Source organism: Sphaeramia orbicularis, unplaced genomic scaffold (genome assembly GCF_902148855.1).
Source record: "Sphaeramia orbicularis unplaced genomic scaffold, fSphaOr1.1, whole genome shotgun sequence".
NCBI classification, from domain to species: Eukaryota; Metazoa; Chordata; class Actinopteri; order Kurtiformes; family Apogonidae; genus Sphaeramia; species Sphaeramia orbicularis.
Genome location: NW_021941563.1, coordinates 1 through 13,475, shown reverse-complemented (window position 1 = coordinate 13,475; position 13,475 = coordinate 1). Strand labels below are relative to the sequence as shown.

Sequence of the window (13,475 nt, the reverse complement as noted above, 5' to 3'; positions counted from 1 at the left end):
TTTTTTCTTTTTCTCTCTCTCTCTGGTGAACAGATCTTTTTTCTCTCTCTCTGGTGAACAGATCTTTTTTCTTTTTTCTCTCTCTCTGGTGAACAGATCTTTTTTCTCTCTCTCTGGTGAACAGATCTTTTTTCCTTTTTCTCTCTCTCTGGTGAACAGATCTTTTTTCTCTCTCTCTCTCTGGTGAACAGATCTTTTTTCTTTTCTCTCTCTCTCTGGTGAACAGATCTTTTTTCTTTTTCACTCTCTCTGGTGAACAGATCTTTTTTCTTTCTCTCTCTCTGGTGAACAGATCTTTTTTCCTTTCTCTCTCTCTCTCTGGTGAACAGATCTTTTTTCTTTTCTCTCTCTCTCTGGTGAACAGATCTTTTTTCTCTCTCTCTCTGAACAGATCTTTTTTCTTTTTCTCTCTCTCTCTGGTTAACAGATCTTTTTTCTTTTTCTCTCTCTCTCTGGTGAACAGATGGGATTCAAACACGACTCTGCTCGTTAGTTTCCATGGCTCTTTAATAGACGCTCTTGTTGCACTAATTAGAACAAAGCAGTTGAAGTGATCAGAAGTGTTTCAGAAGGAACCCCTCATGTGCTGGATCCTTAACGTGGAACCCGTTCCTCTGTGATTGCACCTTCTCATTCTACGTACACGCCGCTGCAGGGAACCCCCGCTGACTTCACATTTGAAAAACCAACGCCGCTTGATTGCGATGTAAATGTGAAACGCACTGATTTCTACAGTTACTAGACATAATTGAAGCTGACAATAATGACCCTGAAAGGTTTTAATCAGAGCCGCAGCAGTTATCAGCTGTGAAAATGCACACAGTCCATGATTTGACGTCCTAATCGTTCCAGTGATGCTGAAGTCACAGGTTAGTTCAGTTCAGGACTGGCCACAGAGGGCTCAGCTGCAGACCAGGGCTGTCAGACTCAGGTCAGTTCACTTCCACATACACCCTGACATGATCTGAAGTGGGCCGGACCAGTGCAAGAATGGCATAAAAACTTATACATAATATCAACTCCAAAGTTTTCTCTGTTTTTGAGTGAAAAAAGTAACATTTCATAGTAAAAATGTTTACATCTATGAACTGTACTTGAACAGAACATCAAAATATATGAACCGAAAATTCTTCAGAAAAATAAGTGCAATTTTAACAATATTGAACCATAGTTTATCATTTATACATGTGCCTCACAACGTACAGGTCACAGTGGATTTACAAATACACAAAACATTTACTAACAGAGTATTGGTACAATTCTACGTATGTCTCTTCAGACATTTCAGGCTGTTCTTATTTGTTCAGGTTATTCACATTTTTTGTAAACGGCTAGTCTGTAAATATAAACATTTTTGTGTAATTTTACTTTGTTTACACTGAAACAAAAGAGAAAAAATAGCTTTTTTCATTCTTTACAGGTTGTTGTGATAGTATTTCACTGGTCTGACCCACTTCAGATTGAATTGACCTAAAAGGATTTCAACATCCTTGACTGTTCATATCTGTAACTTTGGCATTTCACACATTCATCCCATGGGCCAAATTGTATCCTTTGGAGGGCTGGTTTTGGTCCCCGGGCCGCATGTTTGACACCTGTGACGTAGAGGGTTCATTTTCCACCGCATTCCATCCAAGCACTTACATTAAACTGGTGTGTGACGTCATTTTACAGCTGGTATTAAAACCACATAAACCTGTGGACGATGACAGAACAGCTGTGATGAGCTTCAGTCTGGTACCGCCGACACACACACGCACGCACGCACGCACGCACACACACACACACACACACACACACACACCCGTCTGTCACAGCTGTTCAGTGAACGTCCCAGATGTTTGGACGTCCTGGACCCAGTGTCTCTGAGTGCATGGTCCATGAGGTCCAGGTCCACTACAGGTCCATGGGTGACGGTGCGGGGGTCCAGGTCCACTACAGGTCCATGGGTGACGGTGCGGGGGTCCAGGTCCACTACAGGTCCATGGGTGACGGTGCGGGGGTCCAGGTCCACTACAGGATGATCTGGTTTTTGAAGCTGCGGTTCAGGTCTTTGTGTGGGAGGACGATGGAGTTCAGGATAATCACCTCTGACGGGATGCTGACGTTACAACCTGAGGAGACGAAGTGAGGCCTGGGTCAGTCTGTGCACAGGCTGAGGTGTGACGTATACACCCCCCCCCCCACGTCCCCTTTATCTGACAACACTCCCATCACAGCCCACATGACCACACCCACCTGTTCTGAGCGCACATGGGCTGTTACCGGGGCAACAGTCGACAGTTTCAAATACATGTGATAATAAACCAATCAGCCACAGCAGTGGGACGGCAGACAGGTGAAGTGGGAATAATATGGATTATTGACATTATTAGGCTTTAGTTCCATTGAACCTGTTCACATGTGCACGTCTGTGGTGGAGTGTTGATTCTGCTGTTTATTATTTTATTCCAGTGTGGAAAAAAAAGACCGGCAACTGCACATTAAAAATGATTAAACAAGTAGCAACATGGTCATAATAATTGTAATAATAATAATAATAATAATAATGACAATAGGCACAACGAGCCCCACCCCTCGCACATATTGTAGCTTATTATGACATAGATCCAGCTGATGTCATCATGTGTTTGCGTGATGTCATCATGTGTATGTGTGTGCTGATGTCATCATAGACATTTCATCCATTATAAGGAAATGGGAAAAAAAAAATTTAAACAATGTATAAAAAAATTGGAATTTCGACCTACTTTTAACAAAATGTAATCACATCTGTTCAGGGTCAGTGATAATCTCTAAACCCATGAATTCAACCAATCGTTTTACTGCTAAAGTGTAAACAAACAAACAAACAACCGAACCAAAACAACAGCCCTAACCCTCCCTTTTTTTCTTTTTTTTTGGGGGTGGGGGGGTAGGGGGGGGTAGGTAATAATCCCCCGGTGTAAATCTGTAACATATGACCCATCATGTCACCCTTTTTCATGGTACACTGGGGGATTTTTATCACATGTGATGATTTGCACTTGGACACAACAGCCTTATTATGTTTACGACACTGAAGAAGATACAGTGAGTGATTTCAGACACAGACTTTATATCAAGAAAATCCTGAGAAAAAAAAGACTGAAAATGAAATGAGTGAATTTGACTCATTTCTGAACCAGCCACATGATTTTTATGTGAAATGTGAAAATCTTGTGTTGGGTCACAGGGAACATTTTTAAGAATGCTGCCCAGAAACATTCCTGTTTTGATGCTGAATATAATGAATATTTGAAGAGCTCATCTGAGGATTGCAGGTTTGTAGTTTAAGGTCAGACGGTGTTTACCCAGAATAGTAATGGAGGGTGTGAGTTTTCCATCTCTGAAGAGGGTCTCACTGTCAATCTTTGCATATGGATCATTGGGGTTGGGGTCACTGGGGGTCCCCTCCACTCTGGCCCACTTGCCGATGGTGCTGTCCCATCCCACGATGCTGTTCAAAACACAGCAGTGATCCTGACGGAAAAAACAAAGACAAACATCACAAGTGAAAAGAATGAAAAGACAAAACATCGTGTTTAATAATAATAATAATTATACATTTTATTTATAAGCGCCTGTCAGGACACCCCAGGACACTGTACAACAAGATAAAACAAACAATCCATAAAATACAAAGAAATAAACAGATTAAAACAAATAATTACTTTATATAGAACTGAAGCAGTAGAATGGACAGTAGAGCTTATGGGGGTGGGCTGTTCTGAACAGGTGAGTTCTGAGTCTGGATTTGAATGTGGGGAGAGTCACAGTGACGGATGGATGGTGGGAGGGAGTTCCAGAGCTGAGGAGCAGAGTGGCTGAAGGCTGGGCCTCCCATGGTGCTGAGGAGGACAGGGGCACGGTGAGGAGGGTAGAGGAGGAGGACCTGAGGGAACGGACTGGAGGGGGGACATGGAGGAGGTCTGAAGGTACTGAGGAGCCAGACTGTGGATGGATTTAAATGTGTACAGGAGGAGTCTGAATTCAGTTCTCTGTTGGACTGGGGGCCAGTGTAGTTCCTGGAGGGTGGGGGTGATGTGGTGGTGGGAGGGGGTTTTGGTGATAATGCAGGCGGCAGAGTTGTGGACCAGTTGGAGCTTATGGAGGGACTGTTGGGGGAGACCGAATAGGAGGGAGTTACAGTAGTCAAGGCGGGAGGTTAGGAGACTGTGCACAAGAATAGAGGTGGTATGGGGGGTGAGGGAGGGGCGGAGACGGTTGATGTTGCGCAGGTGGAAATATGCAGACCGGGTGACGTTATTGATGTGGGATTTGAAAGACAGTAGGCCATGGAGGATGACACCCAGACTGTGAACCTGAGGGGAGGGGCAGACTGAGGAGCTGTCGATAATGAGGGAAAAGGTGTTGGTTTTGGAGAGAGTGGATTTTGTGCCAATGAGGAGCATTTGTTTTATCACTACTGAGTTTCAAGAAGTTGGAGGTGAACCACAGTTCTGCGTCTGTTTAAAATAAACAGACGCAGAGATGAGGTTCTGAAAAGTCCAAAGTCATGTGGACGCAGCTGGTACTCGCCGTTTATTTACAACTACATCTCAGATAACAAACTGTCGCTGTGGGCAATTATGCAATGGAATCAATGAGCGGGCTGCAGAGGAAACTCAGTTAGAGGCCCACAGTCATCACTGGAGACGGCAGATTCCATTAGAGCTGCCTCCACTGCGCTCCAAATCACATCTATGTGAGAAGCACAGGCAACAATATGGTTTGGAGTTGGGTTAATTCAACAGAAGCCAGTGTAGAAGTATGGATCCAGTTCTAATAAAAGGCTGATCTGACGCCGACACACACCCAACACATTCATCTGACACACACTTTATTTATCTGCTGTTCAATTCCACTTCTGCTCAGTGAAGTCGCTCTGTTTTTAAACCTCTGATAAAAATCTGAGCAGATGTGTAATGAAGTTAAGACACACCTCATTCCAAATGAAAACACTCATTCCCACGAGTGCAAAGAAAAAAAAAACAGCTGTTGGCCTTTAAAAAAGTGCACAAACTAAAGGAGTGATGAAACCAACGGATGAAGGACCACACCAGCCGTCACCGGAGCCTTACCTGTAGAGTAGCACCATGAAGGATGATGGATTCACGCACTCGGACCCCCGCGCCGATACTCACTCCAGTTCCAATGGACACATTTGGACCCAGCTGACACAGGACAGGACAGACCAGTGGTCAACTCTGCTCTAGAACATCTACAGCATCTGCCTCACACACTGAAGATGTCAAATCTGACCAATCAGAAAACACATGACCAAAGCACTGGTTGAACTGTTGAAATCTGTCTGATGGTGTGTTCTAACACGTATCTGTAGGTTTGTGTCCATTTATCCAACAGATGTGTACATGTTCCACTGGTAGAACCGGTCCAGTCCATGGATTATCATGTGCAGACACTGAAGCAGATCTGACTCTAATATTCATCTGGACTTAAACCCATTCTATCATTAACTCCAGACTGTATCTGAGAAACTACAACCAACAGCATTTAGGACTGGACTAGTCTGGATCAGATCCACCTGGAACCATGGGACCTCTAGACCAGTGGAACCATGGGACCTCTAGACCAGTGGAACCATGGGACCTGTAGACCACAGGAACCATGGGACCTGTAGTCCAGTGGAACCATGGGACCTGTAGTCCAGTGGAACCATGGGACCTGTAGACCAGTGGAACCATGGGACCTGTAGTCCAGTGGAACCATGGGACCTGTAGTCCAGTGGAACCATGGGACCTGTAGTCCAGTGGAACCATGGGACCTGTAGACCACAGGAACCATGGGACCTGTAGTCCAGTGGAACCATGGGACCTGTAGTCCGGTGGAACCATGGGACCTGTAGTTCGGTGGAACCATGGGACCTGTAGACCAGTGGAACCATGGGACCTGTAGTCCAGTGGAACCATGGGACCTGTAGACCAGTGGAACCATGTGACTTGTAGTCCAGTGGAACCATGGGACCTGTAGACCAGTGGAACCATGGGACCTGTAGACCAGTGGAACCATGGGACCTGTAGTCCAGTGGAACCATGGGACCTGTAGTCCAGTGGAACCATGGGACCTGTAGACCAGTGGAACCATGGGACCTGTAGACCACTGGAACCATGTGACCTCTAGACCAGTGGAACCATGGGACCTGTAGTCCAGTGGAACCATGGGACCTGTAGACCACAGGAACCATGGGACCTGTAGACCAGTGGAACCATGGGACCTGTAGACCACAGGAACCATGGGACCTGTAGTCCAGTGGAACCATGGGACCTGTAGACCACAGGAACCATGGGACCTGTAGTCCAGTGGAACCATGGGACCTGTAGACCACAGGAACCATGGGACCTGTAGTCCAGTGGAACCATGGGACCTGTAGTCCCGTGGAACCATGGGACCTGTAGTCCGATGGAACCATGGGACCTGTAGACCAGTGGAACCATGGGACCTGTAGTCCAGTGGAACCATGGGACCTGTAGTCCAGTGGAACCATGGGACCTGTAGACCAGTGGAACCATGTGACTTGTAGTCCAGTGGAACCATGGGACCTGTAGTCCAGTGGAACCATGGGACCTGTAGACCACAGGAACCATGGGACCTGTAGTCCAGTGGAACCATGGGACCTGTAGTCCAGTGGAACCATGGGACCTGTAGTTCAGTGGAACCATGGGACCTGTAGACCAGTGGAACCATGGGACCTGTAGACCAGTGGAACCATGGGACCTGTAGTCCAGTGGAACCATGGGACCTGTAGTTCAGTGGAACCATGGGACCTGTAGACCAGTGGAACCATGGGACCTGTAGACCAGTGGAACCATGTGACTTGTAGTCCAGTGGAACCATGGGACCTGTAGACCAGTGGAACCATGGGACCTGTAGACCAGTGGAACCATGGGACCTGTAGTTCAGTGGAACCATGGGACCTGTAGACCAGTGGAACCATGGGACCTGTAGTCCAGTGCATTAGTGACCAGTTCTTCCACACATGGTGACTGCTGCGGCTGTAAAATGATCTTTCAAACTCACACTCATCATGTGTGTGATACTGACAGAAGAGTTCAGGACTTGTCTCTTGTCATCGACTCCAACACAACTGTCTCCCAGATAAGGTCCCATGGGATAATGGAAAGGGGCGGGACCTCTGCATTCTGGACACACAGCACCTAGCATTAGCATTAGCACTTTAGCCCATTAGCAGTGAGCTGCTAACCAAAGGACTCAGGAACCAATAAAAAAGCAGACTGACAGGAGAATCCGGCTGTAGGAGCCTGTTTTTAGGACAACTGCAGGTTTGAAGAACCACGTGTCAGTTTTTAGACCGTACATTCTCATTCCATAACCGTCTGGAACCACGGTTCAACCCACTAACCTCAGGTTTACATTAGTCTGTGACCGAGGTTTGTGACGCTGAAGCTGCTGAAGCTCATACCTGAACCACCCACGAACCCCACCGCCCCCCTCCACCCATGAACCACACAAACCCCTCCCCCCATGAACCCCGCTGCCCACAACACCCACCCATGAACACCCCCCCACCTCCACCTCCACCCATATATGACAGGTGGGGGCTCCACTCATCTCCATCTCTGCTAAACACTAATTACACTTTGGACACCTTCTTCACACAGATCTGTGAGGTAAATATAACATCATCCTTTATTGAGTCTGTGGAATTTCTAAGAGCTCTGAGTGTCAGATTTAAGGCTTAATCGTCCATGTTCAGGTTAATTATGTCCTTTTTTCAGGACAGTCAAATATATGACACCCTGTTATGTCTCTTCTGTTCAGAAAAGTATGAAAACCCAACATGAAACCCCATCCTGAATGGCTCTGACAGGCCTTCGCTGGTGGCTTCCACAGCGTTCTGTTTCTCCGCCTGATGCCTTTACACCCAAACTTCCTTAATTTGGGTGTTTTTCTTGCACAAAAAACAGTGGGCTTCGAATTCATTATCGTCAGCAGGCTTTCATCCAGTCATTTAACGAGCGTCTCAGATCTTGTTGAACTTCGAGTAGATGAAAGAAGCGTTAACAGACACTATTTTAGGCCATGAATGCGGATGAGAGCGGATCCGTCTGAGCCCAGCGTACGGTCTGGGTGTGATCTGAGACGTTCAGACCAGGATGCAGCCTTTGCTTTAGTCAATAGTGGTTCCATGTTGTTTTCACTTTGTAGTTCAGTTACGGGCTGATCAATAGTACATCTCCCAAAAACACATTTATAAGTGAGACTGAAGTGAAGACAACTTATTTTTTTTAAAATAATGCTTGCTTCAAAATCCAATCCAATTTTGACCCATGACAGCAGAGCTAAAACAGCTGAGCGGTGCGTTTGTGTCAACGCAGCTCCATCTGTCTGTCAACGGGGGGGGGGGGGGGGGGGTGTTAACGCCTGGTGGATTGGATGTGCTGGGGGCATTTGGCAGGTTCTTACCGTAGCTGTGGGGTCGATGTTGGCAGTTGGATGAATGTAGACGTTACCTGTGAAAATGACAGGACATGTTAACAGACGTGTGTCTGATGTACGGACAGACCACAGTGACAGCAGGTCAACGTCACCTCTGATTTTGGGCCCTCCCTCCGTGTCAGACGCCAGTCGTTCAGGGTGAGTTGTGTGATACTGGTTCAGGTACAGTCGACTCGCATAAATCGCAGATCTGAGAACAGCAACAGAACATCAGAGTCAGCTTGTTTGGATTGGAAGAGCAGCATATGGTCCTGGTTGAACGTCAGCACCTCCATCACTTCTGCTTCTGAGCCTCAGTGGAAGTGTTAAAGTGGAAGTGTCTTCCATCAAACACTGCACAGATGAACATTCACTTCAGGTGTACGTTCTCATTTATTCTGTATCTCCTCAAATGCAGGTCAGGACATTTAAGCCACTCTTCCATGACGCAGTATGACATATATGACATATGACAGTGGTCTGGGTCAGATCTAGGACCACATATGACAGTGGTCTGGGTCAGATCTAGGACCACATATGAAAGTGGTCTGGGTCAGATTTAGGACCACATATGACAGTGGTCTGGGTCAGATTTAGGACCACATATGACAGTGGTCTGGGTCAGATCTAGGACCACATATGACAGTGGTCCGGGTCAGATCTAGGACCACATATGACAGTGGTCTGGGTCAGATTTAGGACCACATATGACAGTGGTCTGGGTCAGATTTAGGACCACATATGACAGTGGTCTGGGTCAGATCTAGGACCACATATGACAGTGGTCCGGGTCAGATCTAGGACCACATATGACAGTGGTCTGGGTCAGATTTAGGACCACATATGACAGTGGTCCGGGTCAGATTTAGGACCACATATGACAGCGGTCTGGGTCAGATTTAGGACCACATATGACAGTGGTCTGGGTCAGATTTAGGACCAGATATGACAGTGGTCCGGGTCAGATCTAGGACCACATATGACAGTGGTCCGGGTCAGATCTAGGACCACATATGACAGTGGTCTGGGTCAGATTTAGGACCAGATATGACAGTGGTCCGGGTCAGATTTAGGACCAGATATGACAGTGGTCTGGGTCAGATTTAGGACCACATATGACAGTGGTCTGGGTCAGATTCAGGACCAGATATGACAGTGGTCTGGGTCAGATTTAGGACCACATATGACAGTGGTCTGGGTCAGATTTAGGACCAGATATGACAGTGGTCTGGGTCAGATTTAGGACCACATATGACAGTGGTCTGGGTCAGATTTAGGACCAGATATGACAGTGGTCTGAGTCAGATTTAGGACCACATATGACAGTGGTCTGGGTCAGATTCAGGACCAGATATGACAGTGGTCTGGGTCAGATTTAGGACCAGATATGACAGTGGTCTGGGTCAGATTTAGGACCAGATATGACAGTGGTCTGGGTCAGATTTAGGACCAGATATGACAGTGTTCTGGGTCAGATGAGTGCTGTTCAGACTGTCTGTAACAGATCAGATCCAGGTCACATATGGACACATGTACCTTCAGTGTGAATGGAACCTACTATGTTCAAAGAATAGAACTTATTGTATTTCGTGCATTTATTTTGATCCGTTTACGTTTATGATGTTAAAAGTACTGCAGTTCACTCTTTTTTTCTTCGTGTGTGCTTCATGGACACGTCCGCCATCATTTATACATGTAGATAAATGTATGTGTAAGTGAATGTAAATGTTGGTTTGCATATATATATAATCTGTATTACTATTCACGTTATTATTCTACACAGTAGGATGACCATGAACAGAACTGGTCTTCACAAATTACTCCTGTTATGTATCACACTGTAAAGTCTATATTTATATGATAATATTCACACAACAAAGATTCAAAAATTATTTTTTCTTTCTTTTTCCTTCTTTCAATGAGCGATATTAACGCCTTTTTTGTTTTTCAAAACAAAAAAAAAAAACAGAACAGTACTTGGTACCAATGATGTCCTGTGTAATATGTTCTGAGACTGTTTTGAATAAAAAATTGAATTAAAAATACAAAGTAGTACAGTTCATTTTATGACACTTATTAGACTTCCTTAAGGTTTCTAAGTAAAAGCCCTCTGGTGTTTCAGTGAGTGGAACACATCCAGGGCATAAACAGGACTTTCCTGATGTGCTTTTAATTTCCACTGAAGACCGTTTGACTGACGCAGTAACACACACACCTGCAGTGACAACAACACTTCAGAGGAGTCAGCTGCAAAGACCAGCTGTTCCAAACAGCTGGATGACACTGTTGAGGAGAAGACACTGAACTTGTACGGGTCAATATTGTGTTCAACTAACAGCACTTTACACACCAAGCCCCACAAGTTTAGTATTTACCCAGCATGCACCTCAGAGCGCACTTCTGTTTGTGCTAGCCTCTACCTGGCATTTAAGGGATTCTCTGTTCTGATTAGAGGAACTGAGGTCCATTAGCCAACACACAGGTCTGTCTGAGTTCAGGCACAGGCCGGTGCTTCTCTAACCCTGACCAGTCTGTTAGGTTTTACAAACCTGGCGCTCTAATGTCGTCCCGTCTGGGCTGGGCCGGGTTTACGCCGTCTGGACAGTCCCAGGTTACTGTAGTCCAGTCTAGTCCCAGGTTACTGTAGTCCAGTCCAGTCCCAGGTTACTGTAGTCCAGTCCAGTCCCAGGTTACTGTGGTCCAGTCCAGTCCCAGGTTACTGTGGTCCGGTCCAGTCCAGTCCCAGGTTACTGTGGTCCGGTCCAGTCCAGTCCAGTCCAGGTTACTGTGGTCCAGTCCAGTCCAGTCCCAGGTTACTGTGGTCCAGTCCAGTCCCAGGTTACTGTGGTCCAGTCCAGTCCAGTCCCAGGTTACTGTGGTCCAGTCCAGTCCCAGGTTACTGTGGTCCGGTCCAGTCCAGTCCAGTCCCAGGTTACTGTAGTCCAGTCCAGTCAGTCCCAGGTTACTGTGGTCCAGTCAGCCAGGTTACTGTGGTCCAGTCCAGTCCCAGGTTACTGTGGTCCGGTCCAGTCCAGTCCAGTCCAGGTTACTGTGGTCCAGTCCAGTCCAGTCCCAGGTTACTGTGGTCCGGTCCAGTCCAGTCCCAGGTTACTGTAGTCCAGTCCAGTCCAGTCCCAGGTTACTGTGGTCCAGTCCAGTCCAGTCCAGTCCCAGGTTACTGTAGTCCAGTCCAGTCCAGTCCCAGGTTACTGTGGTCCGGTCCAGTCCAGTCCAGTCCAGGTTACTGTGGTCCAGTCCAGTCCAGTCCCAGGTTACTGTGGTCCGGTCCAGTCCAGTCCAGTCCCAGGTTACTGTAGTCCAGTCCAGTCCAGTCCCAGGTTACTGTAGTCCAGTCCAGTCCCAGGTTACTGTGGTCCAGTCCAGTCCCAGGTTACTGTGGTCCGGTCCAGTCCAGTCCCAGGTTACTGTGGTCCGGTCCAGTCCAGTCCAGTCCAGGTTACTGTGGTCCAGTCCAGTCCAGTCCCAGGTTACTGTGGTCCAGTCCAGTCCCAGGTTACTGTGGTCCGGTCCAGTCCAGTCCAGTCCCAGGTTACTGTAGTCCAGTCCAGTCCAGTCCCAGGTTACTGTGGTCCAGTCCAGTCCCAGGTTACTGTGGTCCGGTCCAGTCCAGTCCAGTCCAGGTTACTGTGGTCCAGTCCAGTCCAGTCCCAGGTTACTGTGGTCCGGTCCAGTCCAGTCCCAGGGTTACTGTAGTCCAGTCCAGTCCAGTCCAGTCCCAGGTTACTGTGGTCCAGTCCAGTCCAGTCCAGTCCCAGGTTACTGTAGTCCAGTCCAGTCCAGTCCCAGGTTACTGTGGTCCGGTCCAGTCCAGTCCAGTCCAGGTTACTGTGGTCCAGTCCAGTCCCAGGTTACTGTAGTCCGGTCCAGTCCAGTCCAGTCCAGTCCCAGGTTACTGTAGTCCAGTCCAGTCCAGTCCCAGGTTACTGTGGTCCAGTCCAGTTACTGTAGTCCAGTCCAGTCCAGTCCCAGGTTACTGTGGTCCAGTCCAGTCCAGTCCCAGGTTACTGTGGTCCGGTCCAGTCCAGTCCAGTCCCAGGTTACTGTAGTCCAGTCCAGTCCAGTCCCAGGTTACTGTGGTCCAGTCCAGTCCAGTCCCAGGTTACTGTGGTCCAGTCCAGTCCAGTCCCAGGTTACTGTAGTCCAGTCCAGTCCAGTCCCAGGTTACTGTGGTCCGGTCCAGTCCAGTCCAGTCCCAGGTTACTGTGGTCCGGTCCAGTCCAGTCCCAGGTTACTGTAGTCCAGTCCAGTCCAGTGTGTGTCCTGGCTCTGACACCAACTCTGTGTCCACTGTGTCACTGCCCACTCAGACACTATGTCCACTGTGTCACTGCCCACTCGGACACTACCCACTCGGACACTATGTCCACTGTGTCACTGCCCACTCGGACACTATGTCCACTGTGTCACTGCCCACTCGGACACTATGTCCACTGTGTCACTGCCCACTCGGACACTACCCACTCGGACACTATGTCCACTGTGTCACTGCCCACTCGGACACTATGTCCACTGTGTCACTGCCCACTCGGACACTTGGAACACACACACACTCACCCTGCAGACTTAATCTGGCTCCAGAAGCTCAGTGTCTTGTATACGTAGAGTTTGTTGTGTCCGGCCAAAGCGGTGAAGATGTCCTGCTCCAGCCGGATGGCCTCTGCTCGGTGCCAGCCGTTGGTCGGCTCCTCTCTGAAACACACAGCTCTTTAGTTTATGGTACAAACTGGGGACAGCATCCTTCTCATTCCTGCGATTCCTTAAATTCCTAGTTTGTGAAAAGCGTCTCAGTAGCTTCACAACCTCTGAAGGCCTTTAAGCTCCAGAGAAACGTGAAGCCTCTGCCCTACAGTCCACCCTGCAGAAATATTTAATTATTATTTCATTATGCACGCGAAAAAATGTAAATGCATGAGTGATTCTAACTTTGATGGTGTCAGCGCTGAGTAGAAACCAAAGCTGATTCCTAGTAGTGATCC

At 47.6% G+C, this 13,475-nt stretch overlaps 1 protein-coding gene across 1 annotated transcript; it reads right to left on the bottom strand.

Annotated features, from left to right (window-relative positions):
- Positions 1-1,482: 1,482 nt before the first annotated feature.
- Positions 1,483-13,203, bottom strand: LOC115416096 (mannose-1-phosphate guanyltransferase alpha-A; the record flags this gene model as incomplete). Its single annotated transcript, XM_030129803.1, has 6 exons — positions 1,483-2,114; positions 3,333-3,501; positions 5,103-5,195; positions 8,467-8,513; positions 8,592-8,689; positions 13,054-13,203. Coding segments are annotated over 6 exons (658 nt in total), but the record flags the coding sequence as incomplete, so codon positions are not given.
- Positions 13,204-13,475: the final 272 nt, after the last annotated feature.